This window comes from Panicum hallii, chromosome 9, assembly GCF_002211085.1.
Source record: "Panicum hallii strain FIL2 chromosome 9, PHallii_v3.1, whole genome shotgun sequence".
Classification (NCBI taxonomy): Eukaryota; Viridiplantae; Streptophyta; class Magnoliopsida; order Poales; family Poaceae; genus Panicum; species Panicum hallii.
In genome coordinates, this window is record NC_038050.1 from 63,741,469 (window position 1) to 63,761,276 (window position 19,808).

Consider the following 19,808-nt stretch of genomic DNA (forward strand, 5'->3'; position numbering starts at 1 on the left):
TAAAAGGACAGGCACTGACAGCTAATCTTGTTCTTGTGTCTCCTAACAAACAAAACTGACAGGGCGGCCATAAGCTGATAAACTGCATTATCATTTTAATTGAGATCAACAGCGTCAGGAAGCTAGAACTCCATAATGCAGGCTAGCATGATGAAAAACTGAGTTGTTATGCCACATGTCTGGCTCTCATCATCTGGAACTGATCCAATGATTTCCTAAATGTTATTTTTTGTTATGTGGTTAAGCCTCATGTGCAACAAATCAGTAGCTGATTTGCAAAATTGCAATGTGCCAGTGATTTTGCACTACAGAAGTGCAGGCACGCAGGCAGTATTTTGGGTCACATGCAGGGCACTACCACCCTTTGCTTGGAATCAAATTGTTCAATGCAACCAAACGTTCATCAATGATTAGACTTAACAGGATTCCAACAAATGTTCCAAGCAATCAATGAACTACAATATACTAATCTATCAATTCTGTTGCCCAGCAAAGGGAGACATAAGACTTGCAAAATCAATGCAGCTGGGTTACAAGAAGCATGTCAGCTATACAACATACAAGGGAAGTTAGCTGGAGCTTTGGCCAAAAAAAAAAAGGCAATCCCCACTTAGCATAGCGGGCCTGGAGCCAAATTGATTATATATACATTTTCTTCAAGGCACTGACAATCAATAGAACGACACAAGTAAACTTATCAACGTGAATCTGACTATACCTTGGCATTCTTTCTACCTGCTATTAATTGCGCACCACCTGAATTATCTCTTGGAGTCACAGAATAGGATAAAGTAATTTGTGCAGGACTGGGCTCCGTCCCTTCATGGAATTTGACATCAAAAGCAACAGATTGATAGAGACAAACTTCATCTTCTTTACAGTAGTAGACCTACAAGACAAAACAGAACAAAATCAGAAACACAATTGGTAAATATCAAAACCACAATGCTATTGTTAACTAATAAAGAAACAAAATGGATTTCATGATATGCCAAAGAGCCCCTCTAAGCCTGGGGAAACTAACGACACACATGATTTAGCCTCTACATAATAACTCAATACCACACGCACACTAATTCAAAATGACCATATGAAGAGGACAATCTGCATTTGACTATTTTCCTAGCAGGGAAGCTATAATAACCTGAAAGGGTCATTATAACATTTCAATTTTGTTTAGACTTGCCACCTTGAGTCAATTTTACCGCTGCTCCCATCCAATGCCCTATATTAATTACAGCATGCTCTGTATCTCTTAAGGTTTTGTTTGGAAACCCATTCCCACCCGATACGTATGGATTGGAGGGGAAAATGAACTAAGTTTCCACCTCAATCCCTCCCAATACGTATGGATTGGAGATGTATCCAAATAAGACCTAAGATGGTTTTCCATATCTTTATAGGCTTAACCTGGTCATTTGTCACATCTTGATTTATGTTCCAAGAGTTAGAATGACTAAAGTGGTGTGTATTATCAAACAAATTAATAATTTTATGGTCATTATGTTGCTACCTTGCAGTTTATCCTTCCCATTGATGCTGATGATGATATCCTTTTGAACTTCAGTGATGCGAGCCCTTCGGAGTCTAGAAAACCATTTGCCGGCTCAATCTCAATTGCATTAGCTGGCTCTGTTTCCACATCAAATTTACTGCGAGCTTCCTACACCTCAGCAAAAAGAAATGTTAATCTTAATATAAATAATCAAAGAAAGAATATTACTGTTTGAATGATGTGCCACATTCACTACTGCCTATCATCAATGATGCAAACTTGCAAAGCAAGATAAAAAGAACAAAGTCCTCTGGATATTATTGACCTTGGAGAAATGGTAACCATCAGGTACTGTAATTGCAAGAGACAAGAATCCTTCCATTGAAGAACCACCATCAACGTTAATAACATCTGTGTCTACTGATAGCCGCCGTCTTAGGCGTTTCAATGTCTTTGGTTTTGGTGATGGCGGTTGCACTCCAATCAAATCTAGCGTCTTCACCTCTGCACCTTTCTCATTAAGAGTTATATATCTGATCGCATTGTTATTTGTATCTGCTACAAGAAGCCTTCCTGTAATATATCAACAGTGTGGTCATTGCATTACATAAGTTTCAGTTTGCAGCGCAATGGATCACAAGGGTACTGATGAGGGCGAAAATTTTCAATATAGAATATGGAGAACTGTATTGAAGCAGTACTTTTAGTATCGAAGACCTGGAGCATATGTCTTTTTGCTTGTAAAATTACAATCTAACAAAGGCTGTTGGGATTTGCTAGGAATCACTTGGGATTTGTGTCACCAATAGTAAAGGATTGGGGAAGGCTTGAGGACAAGTTCTTGCAGGAAATATAATTCTGAAGGAGCTTATCACATTGGCTTGTTGGTTGCATAGAACCAAAATTTTTTTTATTTCTGAAGTGCCTTCTAAGAGGTACTGTTGGAAGAGAATGCTTCACCAAGGATTTGTTTATTAATTGGTCCTAATGGAGTCACTGCTGACTCCTAAAAATATTCCTCATCTAGGGAGTTATCTAAACGTGAATAAGATTGGCTGAAGCATAATATTAGTCATAAAATACATCAGGTTTTGGAGTCAGGTCATGTGAGTCTTATTTTTGTTTGTCCTTGTATTTTGGTCTTTTAGAGATGACATAAAGTTTCTATTTGTTTTACTAACCGTACTTTGTTTAGGGTAGTTCATAGAGATAGAATGTAAACAATTGATAGTAAAAGGCAGGTCAGGGTAATGACAAGATAAAATAAATCATGATGAGCTCTTTAGTTGCCAAATTCAATAAATCAATTGTATGAGAAGATTATGCAAAATACATGGTATTAGGTTCACTTGTATAGCAGTTCTAGTAACTCACAGTTCATGACTCGATTTATTTCAAGACAAACCACATGAAAATGAATGGATAATTAAAATTACCGTCTCCAACTTCAACAAGTCCTGCTGGCTCAGAAAGCTGCATTCAGAAAATTCAAAACAATTGTGATCAAGCAATTCCTAGTCACTATTTGTTTGTCAGAAATAATAAAGAAAGGAGAAAGCAACACCATTTATCAATCTATGGCAGAGCACTAGTACAGCTGACTAATGTAGCATCACAATTTAAAATGAATCGCATGATGGCTCTAACACAAATCAACTGAAGTAAAAGATAACAAAATTTGTCTTCTAAGTATAAGCTCACTTGAGCTGACAAGCCTGGACCATCCTTGTATCCTGCGCGTCCAGTACCAGCAACAGTCGTAACTTTTCCCGTGACAGGATCTAGCCTTTTTATCTGCCATTTCAGATTAAGACAAGGAAAAAAATGAGGATGGCTCAGCAAAAAAACAAAGGGCACATGATGCAATTTATTATTTATACAACAGTTTTTGCAGACACAGAATTGCTCCATCATGAAATGCACAACTGGAACTAAAATGGACCACGAGTAATGTTGGTATTTAAAAGATTTAATTGTTTATTTTGGGTGGGTGGGGGATCAAGATAGTTCCTGACCCTACCAGTAGCTTTGTCCAGTCACAGTTTTAGTCAGTTTGGTGCCAAAAACCAATCCAAGCCGGAAGAGTCCAGTTTCACGGCTTGGTCTCAGTGGTTTAGGTGGGTTTATACTGGCAATGATTCTACCTTCTACTGCCTTCTTTGATCCTCCCTGATCTCTGTTCCCCTCACTTTCCTCAAGAACAAGCAGGCGCACATCAGAGAGAGAAACTCGGGCGTCACCAGCGGTTCAAGCAGGAGCTCCGATCCTTCAGGCAGACACCACCCAGTGGCTCAGGAAGGAGCTCAAGATGTCGCCAGTGGCTCAGGAAGGAGCTCCGAATCTCCGACCCTTGTCCGCTTGGAAAGAACGCTACTGCTTCTGTCTGGATGGGTCTGAATCCCTGGCGTTACTTATGAGTTATGACAGGTTTGACTGTTTGTTGGCTAAACCAAACAAGCCCGTTGAAACCTGCTATCACGGTTTGGTCCGGATCGATTTGACTGTTTCAAAAGGTTTGGGTTAAACCATGAGCAGGGCTACCAACCACCCTCTGGCTGTAATTCACATCATCTTTAATAGCTGGTCTCGCACAGGAAACTGTCAGAAAAATAGGAGAAAACTGCCAAAGTTAATCCATGAGCTCTTAGCCTACATACAAAGAGGGTTAGTGTCGAATATCACATCATTCTGGACCCTACCCTAGCACACCAATATGCACACCTGAATGTCAACATGAGCAGTAGATATCATAAGGAGTATCAGTACTGATGACGGAACAGAAAAGGGAGAAGTGTGAAGAAGACTACGAGAACTCTGGGACAAAATTATAGTCAGAAAAGTATTAGGAGCTGCAGGTGAAACACAGGTTGTGGTAATGTAGTAGACTAATAGGAGGAGATGGAACCGAAGGTGATGTCGCAGAAGCTGAGCAGGACTCGCAATTGGAGGAACAGTTGAAGGAAACAGGATAGGATGGAATTGGAGGAGGGGGAGAAGAGTTCGGAGGAACTAGAGGCCAAGGAAAACAGAACAAACTATGCTCTGAACAATGTCAGAAGAACAGGATAGAAGGAATATCTATAGCTGCAAACTTTATTCCACTAGGTCGTATATATAGGTATAGAGCACATGGGAAACCCTAGACAGTATTAGCTACAAGGCCAACTTAGCAACACACGTATCTTAAACTTAAATAGAAAATAGATGATTATGTGTCAGAACAAGTGATTACCTTGTGATTGTACGAATCGGCTACATATACTTGATTGTCACTGGCATAAACAACACCCAAGGGATGTTGGAGTAGCACATCTGAGCCAGTCCCATCATAATCGCCAAACTGAACAGAACACAACAATCTAATTAAAAATGCTTGGAGTGCTTAATGTTGCAGTAACTAGCTGAATATCTTTAGTATCAAGAGACAGATACCCTAAACAAATTTTCTGGAAATACTGGATCTCCCCCAGCTAGCAATCTTGAGCCTCCTGTTTTCAGATTAACAGCTCGAATGGAACTGCTTTCACTATCAGCAACAAATAACTCCTGCAATTCTGTGAGAATGATTCCTGTGAGTCATATGCTCGGTGTCGTCAGATCACAGACAGGACAGAAAGAAAGGACTCGATAATGAATACCAGGAGCCAATGAAATCCCAGAAGGCTGTGCAAACGATGTGCGGGAGGCGCTGCAACATAAATTTGGATTTTCAGAAAATGCAACCAGAACATCAAAGTACCAACCAAATGAAGCACAAGGATGTGCAGGGGCCAAATGGCTGCTAACATATAAGAAGCAAACCTGTACACTAAGATCCAGAACGGTTATTCTACTTCAACTTTCATAGTAATTAGCATGAAAAATAAACAATTAAACGTGGCTTAAATCTGTTGGTACTTGTCTACAAACATGCCTGAAGCAATTATTAGCACTAGCTCCATAGGCAGCCTGCGTTGTATGACCACAGTAGATTTGAATATTTCCTGACAGATAATGCCAGAAAATTTGTTACCTTGAGCCATTTAAATTTCTCTCGTAGCCATCACCACTAAGAACATTGGTTACACCATCACGTATGGTGTGCTTCCAGATCTGGTGCTGCCCCGCCATCGCGATATAAACAGTCTCCTGTGAGGGATCATAGCAGACATCCCATGGCGAATTTAGGACCTACATAAAAACTTTCAAGTCAAGTTATTTTGTTCTATCAACAGGAAGTATGGTATGACAAATTTGGCAGTGTTGAACTAATCCAGAAATGACAGATGCGACTCTGGAGGAAATGCCACAAATATTGAATATGGTGAAAATTCATCAAAAAACATACTTTTAAGTTTAAAAAAAATTGAAATTTTGGAACATCCATGGGTGAACTATGGATTTGCAAAATTTCAAAAAAAAATTAAACTTCAAAGTACGTTTTTGGATGAATGTTCATCGTTTTGTTCTACAGGTGAAACAATCTGGAATTATATTTCATAAAAAAAACAATCTGGAATTATATGGGCAATCACTTGACCCCCTGTACTAAAGCCACACTGCACAAAGGCTATGGCCCTGTCTGGAATATTACCTTTTCTGATATGCATCTATCCATAAAAAGTTTTCGCTAGCTAATTAGTGTATGTAAGATGAGCCATGTGCCTCGAAATGTGCAGTGAGGGTGTGCTGGAGTAGCGGCTGGAAATAGAACACTAGATACAGCTGATCAGATACATCTAACTTTAGTGAGAACAAAGTATTTCCTGGAATAAATTCTACAGCCTAGGCACAGGCAATTCACATTTGAGGTTACTTGTAAAACATGTAAATGAATTGGTCGATGAATCATGCATCTGACCATCTAAGGCATTTCCAAATAGTTGTACCAGTATATCCGCAAGTGTTTTACTAACAATCTGGAGCATCACAGAATTCACATTTGAGTTTTCTAAGGCATTTAATCTGGAGCATTACTAAATTTCATATCTTTATATGGGTCACCAAAATTGTGGTGGGATAGGATAGATCTTTGGTTCTCACCATCTTGGTTCAGTTGTATGAGAATCAACTTAGACTGAACAGTGTAATGCCAATGATCTTAGCATAGTTTTCAACCAAATTTCTTGTTTCTCTAAAAGCCATTAATTACACTTGAGGGTAAACAAAACTGTGTTCAGCAACTATTTGCCTTGTAGGAGTTTCATGAAAATAAGGCAGACGTTTTGATAAGATGGTTCCAGAATGGTAGCAGGAAAAGAAAAGTCAAGCCATGCCTGATCAGTTCCTTGACCTCCTCCTTTGTAATCAGAACCTTTAGTCCCATTTCCAGCTAGTGTTCTCACAGTCTCGTCAACAAAATTAATCTCTCTGGAAGGATAAAAAGGCATTTAGAGGAGGACGCACAATGATATATTGAACACGATATTGATCTGAACACATACTTAACTATGCTAATCAAAATATCAAAGGAACAATTGCTAAAAAGAATATCAAAGGAAGACCATGGCTTAACAAATGTAAGGATTCCTAATGGAAAGACAAACACACAATCTATTCCATTTGAAGTATTTGCATTTCTTTGTTTATATATGAGAAATGATACATGCAGATCCCTGTAAAATGAAATGTAGGGCCCTCCTGACATCATCAGGCAACATGAAGTAAAAAAGAGAAGAGGCTGAGAAATTGCTATTAAAATCAGAAAAAATAAGAAAACTCTACACAGGCAAATATCGACTCCATCGAAAACTTAAGACTTCTTGATCTCGTATACCTTTATTCCTTATTGTGGTTTGGGGTTTGGACTTCAAAAAAGATAAAGAAACTACAGATTTCTAATGTGAAAATTAAGAACTAGCTAAAACCCACGAGAAGACTACCTAAAGCCGTTGCAAAGGGGGAGGGAAAGGCTAGGTGAGAAATGGTCTGCATGAGTTCATTGTACATATAGAAGGGTTGTATATCAGACAACAACATAGACTATTGTTAATAAAATTCTCATGTTTGTAAAAATAGTTTTTTTTCTAAATGAACGGTATGGTCAAGGCTTAGGTTTGAACTTTGTATACTTATCAAAACAATTGAAGTGAGAAAAATCAGCTAACCAATGGAAATATGGACGTTATTTTACAAATGAAAACAGGACACCTGATACACCATGCACCCAAGTAGAGGAAGTACTCAAGCTAGCCTCTTAGTCCTATGTTAGTTCTGATACACCTTCCCTGGGTGCGTTTAGTCCTATGTTAGTTCTGATACACTACTAAAACTGTGGATGCCACTAGTTAAACAATGTAAACAAGTTTCAACACAAATACCAAGTTACACAAGAGTAGATAAACAAATCAAACTGCACAATGGCATACAGCTCTCTATATACCTACAATCTTAAGATCAAACTGCTGAGACTGAGAAGGTTACTACCATGTCATTTTGCAAATTAACAGAAACTGAATGACCTAACAGAATTCAGTCAAGGTACTTACCGCAGTGCATGGTTCTCAGTGTCTGCAACATATAAGATATTCTTTTTGGAATTGTAAGAAAGACCCTGAAATAGGTTTCAAGGATATAAGTTGTATAAAATAACATGCACAACACAAAAGAAGTTCAGATCAAGAAGATCTAAAATTTTATTTCAACATATAAGTTGACTTAAGAAATAGGGCATCAATTGGGATCATGCTGACTCAGGACATGGCAATGCCCTCCATTGAGGGATAGCGTCTATACGTCTACTAAAGCCAAGCATATCTCAAAAATGAGCACTCATATCGTGTTCCTGAAAAAAAAAGTTGTAACCAGCCTGGGGAACTAGGTGGGTTTTTAATTCAGAAGAATTAGGCGCCTAAGTTTGTGTTGAAGAGAACCTGAACCTGGGTGGTGAGAGTGTACACCAACAAGACACCAACTGAGCTAGGGTAACTCCCTAACTTCCTAGTGACATTTATTGATTACAGGTTCCTCGAAGCATTTATTGAATACAGGCAACAATAGTTATGTTTCCTCACCTGAGGGCGGTTAAATAGGGCAGCATCAAATGGGCCATCAAGCAGTCCCTCCTCAGAACTCCCAACTTGGCATATGAACTGCCCTTCCAAATTGGTCACCACCTTAATTACATAAGAGAGGAGGGGGGAAGGCTATATTAGCTACAAAAATGAATCAACTTTATGTTAAGCGAATTGGTCTAACTGATGTTATGTCATACTGGTATAAACCTGAAAGAACAAGGACAAAAGTACTCACAATTCGATTATGATTACTGTCTGATATAAATAATCGATTGTTTTCTACATCAAGTGCAAGTTTCCCAGGAAACTTTAGAGGTGAAGTCAGTAAACGACTATCCTTGTCCTTCTCCAATGCCAATGGAAGGGGATCATTCCGCAATAATTTCTTGTCTTCATAAAATTCAAGTGCTGCACCAACAACATCATCGAGATCCTGAAAAGAGCATGAATAATAGATTTTATTGGATGTAACTATAAACTTTTGGCATGAATATATATATGGACAATAACAAGGCTGAAATAGTGAGGCTAGACGGGTAACTCACGTTTTATTTCATTATATTCTCTCTATCTCTCTCTTTGTAATGGGGGCAGGAGCACCGCCATTCCATTAAGTAAGAGGAAATTGTTTACGCAAAAGTCATGGAAAAAATTTTGATGCGTTCAATAGAAAAATTTTAAAGGGAATGACTCAGTTAGGATGGTAAACAATTAAAATGGTACCCAAAGATGAATGCTTGCGCAATTTCTTGATGTAGCTGCTTGGATTCCCAAACTGCAACCAGCAACTGACCACTACTTGTACACTAACAAATACTGAGTATGATGTGAGAGACATTGCTAGGAATATCTTGTGTCAGTTGGAGGCTCATTTTATGGAGCAATTCTGCAGGTTATAAGTTGTGTTTTTGGTTGGTTTTCTTACATGTTTAGTCGGTTTAAACCCTAGGTGCTGAAAGTCGGCTAAAAAGTGTTTGGTAGTACTTAGAGCGATAGAGATCTGGTGAAAAAGACTCTGTAACTGTAATTTCACTGCGATGAGTATGAAATTCAGGTTCATCCGTTCTGGGGGGAAAATAAGGATGCAGAAACAAACATTTTTTAAGAAATTATGTTAGCACACCACCATTCTCTTTCAAGAGAAATGTGTCGATACCTTTCTATGACCTTCGCCTGATATCCGTGCTAGAACCTTTCCATTGGGTCCAATAAGAACAAATGTAGGCCAAGAGTTCACACCAAGTTCTCTCCACAAGTACATGTCACCATCATTTACAACCTTCAAAATGATAACATCTCAGGTAAGTTCACAATTGAAAAGTAAGCAACACACAAAAGGGTTCTCCAAACATATGAAAAATGCTGATGCCAAAAGTAATTGATAGGTGTCTTCTGATATGGAGTACAAGTTAATGTGCAACAAAAACAAATAAAACAGGTACCTGAGCAAAGAGACTATGAGAGATCATGCAAACTGAGCAGGGACACAGGAATGATTGTACTTCATTTGAACATTTCAGAAGGTACATTGTTCTCATACCGGGTGAGTAATTTTGTAGCGCAGAACAGCATTACGAATAGCATCAAGATCTTTTTCATTATCAAATTTGGCAGAGTGCACACCAACAACAGTGAACTGCACAAAATTAGGAAACATATATGTGAAGTTCCAATTTATAGCCATCTTCAGACACGTTAGACAAAAAGAACTGTCTTGCATATGATTATATAATGCGCAATCGTAGGTTTTACAAACAATAATGGCTTGTCCTTTTCCAAACAAAACATGTACTAAGAAGTTAAGATAAAGATAGCTGCATCTGGAGTGGATCTGCTACCACTTCATAAGTTTAAATTTCCATAGCACTGAACTCAAATGCAATACAAATTTGTAATCAAGATCAGAGGTTCTGTGATATGGCATTGAGGTGAACATTACAGTTTCAGGACAATGAACAATCATATGATCAAAGTACTGAAAGTAGAAAATGGATAAGATAACCATGACACATAACAGATTACATGGAAATTATATGCCAAGGTCCACAACAAAATACTCTGGTTGTTGTACTTCTCAACTAGTACTAATCTAATAACTTAGAGATGATTCATTGATTCTAACCAAAGAGATTTTATTGCCCAAGAATACTTATCCAGACATATAAACAGGATCCAACATGTGAAGAGAAAACAAACACTCACAGGTTTATCTTTATACTTGTTCTCTACAAACTCCAGGTCTGGCAAGACATGCATGCAGTTGATGCAGCAATAGGTCCAAAAATCCAGCAGTACCACCCTTCCTTTTAAATCCTGCAGCACAAATTTACTCAATAATATTTTAAGTGCTGAATCAAAGTTTCCCAGACCTAACATTTGTAGCAGATAAAGAAATTCAAGGTTAGAATTGTAGTCATACATCATGTTTTAATTCTTACTGAAAAAGAAAATATTCTCTACAGCGAGATAGTAACCATATTTACCAATAACTACTACAAGCATAAAAGTCTACCACCTAGTGCAGTCTATATCGAATGAGTCAAGGAGCTACCCTAAATAGCTAAGATTTAGTTGATTACATTTCAAGTTGAATGAGTGAACAGTAAACATATGCTGGAAATACTTTTGGTTTAATCATGCCCCTAGAAATCATGTTTGATGTTGTTTCAAGCATTGTAGGTGTGATCAGTATACTTGCATGCAGTTGAATCGAGTAAATGTTCATGAAAACTGTATATGCATGAGTTAAACATAAGCAATGGAGCATCCTGACCACAAGAGTATCATCAGTATAACTGTCTTGACTGATATTTTTTCACACATGCTAGAAGGCTGTCAACAGGAACTTTTGGGTTATGTTAGTTACACTATCTAGTCAGCCCAATCGCATAGAGATACTTGCAAGATCCTAATAGTTCAAATCCAAAAGACTGACATGCAACTGGTGCTTTAAAAAAGTTGCAGCTACGATAATAACCTAAATGAGTTCTAAATTACTCTTCCAAACTGAAGTGGGGCCGTATTCAACCAGTCAAGCTTTCGTGGAAACTCAGGAACATATGTGGCGGAACCCCTGTGATAAAATTTGAAAGAACATTGGTGTCTAAGTGCAAAAGAACAGCCTTGGTACAATAAGCAAATCCAAGCCTTACAGGCCTTGAAAATAGATGAATATGCATTAGTCAGTTACCAACCCAGATTCAAAATCAGCTAAGTACTTCTTTATTTGTTGAGCTCTTGATGACAGCGAGTCTCCTGCAAGCAGATGGTAAGATCAGTTGACATAACTGATTTAAGTCACTGGCGACAACATTTTTTTTCCCCGAACACGCAGGAGAGCTGCATAGCATTTTTAAGAACAGAAAGGGGGTAAGAATCCTTACGAACTCACACCAACTCACCCCATGTAGAGTTAGAATACATGTGCAACCTTGTAAAAACAAACAAACGACCTCTACCAAAACCGTAGATGCAAGAACTCCAACTGACGACTGTCTGGCACAAGGGCAAGGAGAACCCTTAGCCCCAACCAAACTCCAGAAATAAAGTTCCTCCCTAGCGAGCTACAAGGCTTCAGCTACATTGGGAGAGGCACCATCAAACACACACCGATTGCGATGCTTCCAAATTGTCCAAGCTCCTAAGACAATGAAGGAGTTAAGACCTTTTCAGGCCTGACCATCAACCCAAGTTTCCACCCTAGACCACCACTCATTAAACTATCAAAGGAGAAATCATCTGGATGCGGAGAGAGGGCCTGCAGTCCAATCCTTCGCAGGAGGCTGAACCAAAATTGCCATGCAAAGACACATGAGATGAGCAGATGGCTTTGGGACCAAATATTTCTGAGCTAGGTTTCAATCATCTCTCGAGATATGCCAAAGGAATTAGTCCTTAGAATTACCTTGCAGGCCCAGCCTTACAGCCCACAATTGCACCAGTTATGCAAGATGAGATTTGGAATTGCGTAGTAACATTGTGCAGTGTTTAAAAAGGTGCTATACCCTAGGTGGGCAGTCGGGTGTCACCTAGCACCTAGGCGGCGATTAGGAGGGTTAGGTGGTCAGCTAGGCTGTATAGGCAGCAATTATGTGGTAGGCAGGAGTAGAGACCTAGAGTGCTAGAATGTTAGCACCTAGGTGAACTGGGAAGCCAATTCTTAAACTGTGGCATTGTGTTAGGCTCATCATTTTATTTTTAGCTCGCACCAAATTTCCAACTGAGATGATCCTTTAGAATTAACTGACACTTCAAATTGTTTGCAACAATTAACCTGTAAAATCCTCCTCGATCTGGATTTCTTACCTTCATTATTAACAAAAATTGAACTATTTCCACCCATGAAAAAATTCAGCAGCCCTTTGGGAGATGCAAACTGCATTGCCTGCATAAATTAACAGGTTTTTTGAAAATTAATCTCAATCTAATTAGAGTTACCAGCAAGAATTCAGTGATGACAAGAGCAAAAGATGTGAAACACTGACATGGAAACTCAGCCTTCAATATGAATTGTAGAAACTAATATGTGAAACTACATGAGAATATGGCAAAAAAATTTAAAAATGGACCCTCGCATTAGTAGTGTTAGTCAATAAAATCCAGTCGCATGCAATGTAACATTCTTCTATGAGATGATGGCCATGTTCATCAGTTTTAGTAGTATTTAAGATTCACAGCCTATGAAACAGGCACACTCTTACTAAATAAGATATTCCACAGAAAACTCCAAGTCCTGTTGAGCCAGGCTGGCCCCCTAGACGAGCTATGAACCATGGTAGTACCGCAGTACTAATATGTAATGGCCAATACAAGTGAGGTGAAGAAGAACAAGAAAGCAGAATCACAGAAGGTGTCTTCAATGGTGCGAACACGTGAGGTGTGTGTGGGACCCCTCGAACAGGGTAGAGCTCTGGTTATAAACCATCTCTGATGTAATTGGAGACTATGAACAATATCAAACCAATTCAGTAAACAACGAGGGTAGGGACTAAGAATCGTTCCTCCTCAAGTAACCGCCATTTGATTTCTCAAGTCTCGGTGATCTTCGCCAGTGGCTATGGGTTATCACATACACGCTAGAAGCTAAATATGGTCTATACAACACAGAAACGCCTAACACAAAGATACAAATTGTTAGCATAGACCCTCACCTTGTTTCTGAAGATGCTATCATTTGGTTACATTTAATACAAAATCAAGACAGATCCAGATCTTTCTGTAGATAATTACTCAATTTCAAAATAGTTGCCCAATTACCCTATGCACACAAACCTCGGATGACAACATTTGATACGCCTGTTAAATGATGCAATTTGAGTCACTTAACCATGTTTTGCATTAATAACAGGAAAGACCACAAGAGCTATAGCATCAATTTTCCTCAAAAGACAATTATTTTAAATGGAGGGATACAAGTAATTGTGCCACAAAGTTCAAATGCAGAATCCAGTAGGACTTTAAGTGAGAACATGACCAAAATAGAAACAAGGGCAAAAGGAGCACACTTCTAACAAACGCGGAGTCCTTTGAGTATCTTATAACTGCCATGCTAGTGCGCAATGAAAGGTTTTAATGTTTTATGCAGCTAAAGTGGTAGCAGTATTTACCAGTTTAGCCCACTACAAACTGTACACTAGCCGTGATAAAATGTCTTAACTCTAGTGGTGCAACCAGGCAATAACGGAGGATTATAACCATACTATATTTTGGCATCCTCAAGTGGTCTGCCCTAATTTTCACCTATCCCTGTGTTTTGCTTTTCCCACATGGAACTTGCATGTAACCTAATACTTCTTTTACATGTATAATTGTGTAAAATTCCAAAGCTACAAATAGACACCATCAATATACATATTAATGGATCAACCAAAGCAAGAAAAGAACTATGAAACAAGTTGGTTTTGTAACAACTGTACCTTCCAATTTCTGGCTGCAACAAAAAGACAGGAAACTGCTACACCCAGACTTCCATATCTCAATATTTCCCGTCGAGAACCCAACAGCCTGCAGGATTCTTTACTACATAAATTATGGATTACAAACAGTCATCAACATGAATTATGGATTACAATTAACAATTTACAAACAGTCATCACTACATAGTAACTTAGATATTAGAACAACACTATTACATTTCTTGGAACAAGGGAACAACAATACGCACAGGAAAGATAACAGCTCAGGTGGTAATTATTTAGCCAGAAATTTTCAGTGCGAAGAGGAAGAGCATATTCCCAGAAAGATATTTAAAATAAGACAGGATGTAAGTGAACACTGGAAACAGTGAAATCAAGTCTCAACAGCTATTTAAGCCTTTCCTTTTGGAAGAAACTGACCTTACCCTTCAGTTTTTGAGATTGGAGAACTTTTTGTGCCAGATACTCCAGCATTAGTTGCCCCATTCAGACTCTCAGGTGAAGCATTTCCTATGGAACTACTATTCTCAGAACCTTCTGCCCCTTCATCTGCATTAACTGTCTTCAAATCAGAACCAAGTACTCTGGTACAACCAACAGAAGATGTATCTAGCGCCGTTGTCAACAAAACAACCATTTTACAATATATATTCAGGCCAGATCAGTTTGGCTACACGGACACCCACAAGTTTCAACCAGAATTCAGAAAAGCAGCATATGGGCCATATCCAAGCTAATCAATCAAAACCATTGTGATGGGTTTTGCGCAAGAAGATCCAAAAGATTTTATTTTCAATTTTTCGTACAAGAGATATGTTATTGGATCAAATGGATTTTGCTTGAACTACATACTGTGGCGAGCATTAGAACCACCATACAAAATGTCGTTAATTGAAATATCTCCAATGTTCTTTCTTATGAGCGAGGGACTGCCTTGTTGTAATGCATCTTCCTCTAGAGTAGTCGTCACAGCGATACACCTGCAAAATGGGTGACCAGAAGAACTATTTAATTGAAATTTTTCATGGAAGTAATTAATTGCATCCTGACTAATAAGGATGTTGACGTAATTTCATGGAAGTAACTGGCACATCAAGTAGCTACTTAATATGTGAAACAAGCAGAACTTAAGCATTTGCATCGCAGTAACATTTATAAAGATTTAGTTAAGAGTTAACTCAAACTGCTAGAACTTGAGCGCTACGATCAAATAAGCAGGCATATTTATAACAGAAGGAAAAACATCCAATACACACCTCATTTCTGCAGCTTTTGCAGCTTGAACACCAGCAAGCGCATCTTCTATCACAATGCACTGGCCAAAAAAAAAGTTCATCCAAACGAATAAAATATGATCGAAGGAATGGATATTTCCATATCAGCGCTTAGAATGATAAAGACTTTGGTTTTCCTCATGTCTGACTAACAACAAATTAGAACAAACATCGGTTACAAAATTTTGCAATTAAGTGGGGAAGCCAAGTGGTAGAATAACATTCAACTTTGAATCTGACTTGTACCAGACTTCAGGTAGAATAACATTCAACTTTGAATCTCACTCGTACCCAGACTTCACACATGTAACAACTAAGCACCCCATCTGTCACTCATAGCATCCACTGCTAGTTATAAGTGTAACATATATAAGCCAACCAAGGTATGTTTACATTTATAGTAATTACATGTTGTCTAATGATGCTTCAAGAGATTATAAAATAATGCTATCTAATATACATGTATCCTTTTTGTGGTAGCAAACTGCATTTGCTCTTAGTAAGCATTAATCGTGCAGAAAGCAGAAGCATAGACAATTAATTGGCTAAATCGGGGAGGAGAAAAGAGTAATTCTAATTCAAGTCTTTGTCAGCTGTTAGTTTAATCTAGGGTGTATTTAACATATAACAAAACGGCTACAAGCATGACACACTTGAAGTGTTCGTCGGGCACTGCTTTTACAAGTTTGAGACTACACTAGCACTAAGACAACCAGGAACAGAGCAGCAAACTAATTTTGGTGTTGCTGCTAGTGTTGTAGAACAGCCAGAGCCGTTCGAACATATCAACCAAAGCCATTAACTAAGCACAATAGGACACCTACAGTCCTTTACTCCACTAGATTCTACATGTCCAAAAATTTTTCATAAAGGAGTTGCACTCTATCCATTCTGATTTGCAAGATAATTTACCTCACTTGTGTCAACACCTAAGTTCTTTGATGCTGCCAGGAATATGTCCGGAGCAGGCTTCAAATTTTCAAATGCATCAGCAGAAACAATGGCATCAAATCTGAAATCCAAAATGGATCCATCAGGACCACATAACAATTGGTGGAAAGATTAAAATGAGCACAACAGTAAATCTTCAGATTTCTCTAAATTCATAGGTGGTATTTTGAATTCTGCCAGTTGTGATTGAACTTAAGTCTACTAGACATATACAATGTCATAATAGCAACAAAGTTCAGTTCCTTCATAATTCTTAGGGCTTTGGGTTTGTCCAATGACAAAAATAAATCCATGGCTACTTCTTATGTTCAGTTTAAAAGTTTGAACCCATAATATAGGAAGATCTAATTAGGCTATCAGACTCCAAGAGAATTAGAGAAGCTTGTGACAGATCTATAATATCTACTAACCTCAATCCAAAATGTAAGTCATTTTAGCCATCCCCACTTATAGCTAGTGTAAATCACTCTACCCTAAGTCATTTTAGCCATCCCCACTTATACCTAGTGTAAATCACTCTAACCCCAATCTAAAATGTATGAGTAATCAAAGTAGAGTTCCAAATATTCCCTCACGTTTTCCATCAGCCTTGCATCTCCCATTCCTGAGTTTCCTTCTTCCTGTACCTCCCTCTTTCAATAGGGCTTTCTACCACCAAGGCGTCACTGCCCAGATCCTCTCTGACAGTTGTTTACCCTTCAAACCCAATCCATATCATCTACTCTAATTAATTTCTTAAGAGTCATTGATTGAAAAGTAAACATGGTCATTTCACACACACCACAATTATGCGCCGAAGTCTAAATCTAAAGTCATTGATTGAAGGGTAAACATGGTCATTTCACACACACCACAATTATACGCCAAAGTCTAAATCAACTTACATTTTGCATTGAAGGGAGTATGTGTTTCAAAAATGTATCCCAAATAATGGCATCATGAGAGGATACTAATAAAATATGTCAGAGCAGGAGACCTACCATGGACACTAATATGGCCATATATCAAAATGCTATCAGGTTTAAATTGTAGGAGGGGTAAAGATAGGTTAACTTTGGAAAGTGAACACAATTATGTCATTAAATCTTGAGATTCAATACAGAATCAAACACTTACAGAGACACAGGCAAACAAGCAGCAGCCAGATTTGCATCCACCTTAATCCTATCAGCGCTGGATGCAACAGCAACCTTAAGACCGGCATTTTTGCACTGTGTAGACAAAGCAGGCCTTTTAGTTTTACAACTTACTTGACTAAAAAATATTTTAATTAATTTTGCTGCAAATACCTCAATGATGAGCTCCAATGCCCCAGGAAATCCAATGCCAGAATTTGGCTTTGCATACTGCAGATGAAAACAAAGCTTTTGACTATGCTGTGATCCAATACCGATAAAAAAATGATAAAAGAGGTTGCACTGATAATCTAACCTTGTCAAGATATATCTCAAAAAACCTCTTTTTGGCACTTTCAGGATTGAAATATTTTACTCCTTTTACTCTTGCGACACCTCCAAGGAAATTCGCCTCACCTAAGCCAATATATCCATATTGAGAGCACAATACCAGAAAAAAAATCTGAAGGTTCGGAAATATTTTTTCCCAAACACACAGGAGAGGTTTGGGTATATTTTTGTACTTTTAAGAATCTGCAATAATGTGATGGATGGATGATGGGACCTTTTTTTTTGGTAGGGTCACCCGACTATACAAAGGTAGTTAAAGGCATGACAGCTCGTGATGACTATTATCGACATGCCACAAACTAGAAACCAACACTACTACTACTACCACCTAGGATTAGAGGCAATGCTGGGTATCAGCATAACCAAATTATGGAGCTTAGTATTAATTAACTTGGGAGCTGCAGAACTTTCTAGGATTCAAACATTAGGACGTAATTATTCTGATGCAACCATGTGACCATAAATGTGGTGGGCTGTAACGAGCATTCTAATACACCAATCTGTTAGAGTTGCTAAATAGTTTGGACGGGCATATCGAGCTAGCAAACATTCCAGTTAGGGTAGTATCACGGCAGTGCTGGGCAGGAGCATTCCAGTCAAGCAGCGTACACAACTAAAGGACGGAAATACAGGGGACGCGAGCATAGGATGCTACTGTCGCAAGTCGTCGGTAGTCCCAGTAAGGGAGGAAACAGTGCACGGGCACTATTGGCGGATACCCATTGATAGTAGGACTCCGCACTTCCGCGGATAGTTACTTACCGGTGCCCATGAAGGGGACGAAATCATCCACGGTAACCTCGACGCCCATCTCGGCGAAGACGTCGACGCCGGCCTGCCGCGAGGGCTTCTCGCTGTTGCAGAGCACGCCGTCCATGTCGAAGAGCACGGCGGAGACCTTCCCCCAGGCCGGCCCCTCCGCCACCTCCGTCCCCGGAGAAGACGGGGACGGCGCGGAGGCGGAGGCGGCGGCGGCGACGACACCGCGCCGCCCGCGTCGCTGGAGCTGCATAGCCGCCGATAGGGGCTTCGGGAGGAGGAGCGGGCGGGGAGGCGGCGCCTGGGAGGCGGGCGGGTAGTGCCGGGACGAGAGGAGGCGGTGGAGGCTTCCAGAGGAAGGCGCGAGGTGCCCCGCCATGGCTGCTGCTCGGCTTGGGTGGGGCTCGCCGCGGTCGGGAGCGTGCGGTGGCGGGGCGGCGGGTCGTGGGCGATGGTTTTTGTGGAGGGGCACGTCTCGTGGGGGGCTCGGGGCTGCGCCGCCGCGGCGCACGAGTGGAGCGGGTGGGTGGACCCGTGGACGCGGTGCGCTGCTGCTGCTGCTCGCGCACAATCACATGTGGCGGACACGTTGGCCCCGTGTGATGCCTTATCTTGCCGTGATCAACTCCAATCACACAAAAGAAAGACGTTTCAGGTGAAATCGCAAAGAAGAAATGCGAGCGCCGACTGGCAAAAAAGAAATATGCCGAAATGCCGGGGAAATGGGATGGAAAATATAGCAAGACCATCGGCCTGGCAGCAAGGAATATGCTCCTGCGATGCTCGTCTAGAAGTTTCATGCGTGCATATGGCATCTCCGTTGTTTGGGTGGCGTTAGCACCAGCGCACAGGGAATGCGTATATTGATTAACTGATAGCTACTCCATGTTTTCTTAATGAAAAAACAAGTGGTCATAAGGCCGTCAAAATGTTGATAAGATAACAATGTCAAC

The 19,808-nt window shown here is 39.7% G+C and overlaps 1 protein-coding gene across 5 annotated transcripts; it reads right to left on the reverse strand.

The window, feature by feature from the left end:
- Positions 1-429: 429 nt before the first annotated feature.
- LOC112872864 (protein SUPPRESSOR OF QUENCHING 1, chloroplastic) lies at positions 430-19,407 on the reverse strand. 5 transcript variants are annotated; one of them, XM_025935898.1, is made up of 28 exons: positions 18,859-19,401; positions 18,062-18,162; positions 17,920-17,976; positions 17,747-17,841; positions 16,592-16,691; positions 15,662-15,720; positions 15,258-15,385; positions 14,831-14,963; positions 14,406-14,508; positions 12,796-12,874; positions 11,685-11,745; positions 11,488-11,563; positions 10,693-10,803; positions 10,031-10,126; positions 9,647-9,769; positions 8,726-8,923; positions 8,488-8,589; positions 7,963-8,027; positions 6,751-6,844; positions 5,508-5,665; positions 5,134-5,183; positions 4,928-5,049; positions 4,728-4,835; positions 3,197-3,289; positions 2,932-2,968; positions 1,821-2,068; positions 1,514-1,663; positions 430-889 (listed from the first exon to the last, which is right to left on the reverse strand). In XM_025935898.1, exons 1-28 carry the CDS (start codon positions 19,232-19,234, stop codon positions 713-715), a joined length of 3,300 nt encoding a protein of 1,099 aa, XP_025791683.1. In that variant the 5' UTR covers positions 19,235-19,401; the 3' UTR covers positions 430-712. The 5 variants fall into 5 exon arrangements, 4 of the variants coding, with proteins under 4 accessions (XP_025791683.1, XP_025791686.1, XP_025791684.1 ...); XM_025935901.1 differs by having other exon boundaries at positions 14,406-14,493; positions 14,831-14,954; positions 18,859-19,400; XM_025935899.1 differs by having other exon boundaries at positions 14,831-14,954; positions 18,859-19,400.
- Between the last annotated feature and the right edge of the window lie 401 nt (positions 19,408-19,808).